Consider the following 2660-nt stretch of genomic DNA (forward strand, 5'->3'; position numbering starts at 1 on the left):
GAGTTCCCCAACTCATTTGAGTCCTTGGTAAAGAAGATCTGCCGGTACCTGTTCCATGTGCTGGCTCACCTCTACTGGGCGCACTTTAAAGAGACGGTGGCTCTTGACCTGCAGGGCCACTTGAACACTCTGTATGCACATTTCATCGTTTTCGTAAGGGAATTCAACCTGGTCGATCCCAAGGAGACCTGTATTATGGACGACCTGTCCGAAATCCTCTGCACCGCCCCGCTGCCAGCGCCAAACCCGGCCCCCTCCACCCCAGCCTCAGCACCCTCCCCCTCTTCACAAAATCATGTGACGGAAAGATGAGCGGGGGGCAGTGGTGAAACAGCAGCCGCGGGGGTGATAGAGCAGATAGAGGAGAGAAGGAAAGACAACCAGGCCCCCTTCCTTGGTGCAAGCAGGACTTAAGAGACCTTCCACTACCCTTGCATTTCGCTACAACTCCAACCAACCAGCCGGAAAGAAAGGGGGGAGGGTTTTCGGGGGGGTGGTGGGGTTTGGGGTGGCAGGGAGGGGTTTGTCACGCCAGCAGGAATTGGCGTGAGCGTTCCTCCCAGGGACAAATCCCTCCCATCTTCTCTGCAATTTAAACTAGGAACAAAAAAGTATGTGTATGTTTTATTTTTGGTTTTTATTTTCTTCTTTTATTTTTGTTGAAGTTTTTATTCAGTTTTAATTTTTTTTGGTTTGAGGGGGAGGTACGGTGTGTTAGTTGGCGCGTCACCTCCCTCCGTCCTCTGCCTAACATACAGTACAGGAAGGGGGGCTCTGCTTTGCTTCGACCTACTATTGTACAGTGTTGTTAATGTGTGGAGAAGAGGCATCCCTGCTCACTTGTGGGCTCGTCCTTCCCTCCCCTGGCAGTGGGAGGCAGCCTGCAGGCACACGGCCACTACCCTGGCCAGTAGGGAGCCATGTTACTGCCTGACAGGGCGATACTAGCCAATCACTGTTTTGGGTTGTTTATGTGGGGGTTGATTAAAGCGCTTCCTACTCAGGACCTGAGAGAATACGTCACTGCTGCCAGAGAGGCTCTACTCTCATTTTCATTCTCTGTCCCTTGTTCATCAGACTGCTCAGACTGATGCCAATTGTGTTTAACTACACTATAGTCACATAATCACCAGGGGAACCCCTTAACAAAAATGTCCCAGAGCTTACCTTCAGAGAGCAGCAAAGATGTGGAAGATGCCAGAGAAACAAGGACACAGAGAAGAAAATATAAAGATTGTATGTGAGATATTTAACCCTATCAGAGAATGGAGACTTTAAGACAGATTGGTGCCTGTATAAGGTGAATCAGATGTCTAGCACAGCAGCAGCCCCTTAACCCACCAACACCATCTCCACCCACCCACTCCAGCAGCACAGAAGGACAAAGACATGAGGTAATGTCTGCAGGCACAGAGAGAGGGAGACAGAGTGAGGGTTGAGGGCAATGGTGTGAAGCTGCTCTGCTGTTAAACGCGCTCCCAGTGCAAAATGAAAATCTATTTTATTTTTACCGGTCCCTTTAAATTTGCTTTTTTTTATATATATATATCAGAGGAAAATTAGTTTGGAAATGATAACAATATCATTACACATGTATAGAAAATGCACAGTCTGCTTGGACTTTACTGTACAAAGAATCACAAGCGGGTTCTGTCAGACATAGCCTCTGTATGGAGGAGGATTGAATTTATAATTCTCCTTTTTTTTTAATTTATTTTAACTTTTTTTGCAGGGTTCCTCAGTTCTGGCTCTTGTTTTTATGTATTTTAATTATTAACTAAGTTAAAAGCAATTTAATATTTTAAGCTCTGCGGATTATAATCTAATAAAAGAAAGAAATGCCACCTGTCTGTGTCTTTTGTAAGATTTTTTTTCTGTGGAAATTAAAGAAGGAGCCTGATTTATATGTAATAATTTTAATGAGAACTCCACCAACTTTACACTGTAAGGCCATTTTTTTCCCCCACTTCTAACACTAAATCCTACTCAGTGTGTGAAAAGTTTTAAGGAATTTTAGTTTGGCTTTGATAACAGTTTTTACACCAAGAAGTTTTTTAGAACAGGTGAAAGATGCTGTTTGTGCCACTTTTTTCAGCCTTTTTTTTCTTCTTTTGGAGTGATGGCCTCACTGTTTTCTTCTGTGTGGCCTCTGAGGCTTCAAGGACGGTCTGGCTGCTTGTCTCAAACTCTAGGGAGGCCATGCCTGCTGTAGTACATGTGCATCCCTGACAATTTAATAATAAATATATAGGTTTCAGAATTCATCACAGTACAGAAACAGCATTAGTGAAGGTTACAAATGATCTTCTTACAGCCTCTGACAGTGGACTCATCTCTGTTCTTGTCCTGTTGGACCTCAGTGCAGCTTTTGATACTGTTGACCATAACATTTTATTACAGAGATTAGAGCATGCCATAGGTATTAAAGGTACTGCACTGCAGTGGTTTGAATCATATTTATCTAATAGATTCCAATTAGTTCATGCAAATGGGGAGTCTTCTTCACACACGAAGGTTAATTGTGGAGTTCTACAGGGTTCTGTGTTAGGACCAATTTTATTTACATTATATATGCTTGCCTTAGGCAGTATTATTAGAAAGCATAGCACACATTTTCATTGTTATGCAGCTGATACCCAGCTTTACCTATCAATGAAGCA

The 2660-nt window shown here is 43.6% G+C and overlaps 1 protein-coding gene across 4 annotated transcripts in view; it reads left to right on the forward strand.

Moving 5' to 3' along the window:
• mob2a (MOB kinase activator 2a) overlaps positions 1 to 1530 on the forward strand; it is a 62745-nt gene extending 61215 nt beyond the window's left edge. For all 4 annotated transcript variants that reach the window (XM_030732208.1, XM_030732206.1, XM_030732207.1 and 1 more), the window contains exon 5: positions 1 to 1530. This exon is cut by the window's left edge and continues 5 nt beyond it. In XM_030732208.1, the coding sequence (XP_030588068.1) occupies positions 1 to 312 (312 nt within the window). In that variant the 3' untranslated portion in view covers positions 313 to 1530.
• The last annotated feature ends 1130 nt before the right edge of the window (positions 1531 to 2660 follow it).

Source organism: Archocentrus centrarchus, chromosome 6 (genome assembly GCF_007364275.1).
Source record: "Archocentrus centrarchus isolate MPI-CPG fArcCen1 chromosome 6, fArcCen1, whole genome shotgun sequence".
NCBI classification, from domain to species: Eukaryota; Metazoa; Chordata; class Actinopteri; order Cichliformes; family Cichlidae; genus Archocentrus; species Archocentrus centrarchus.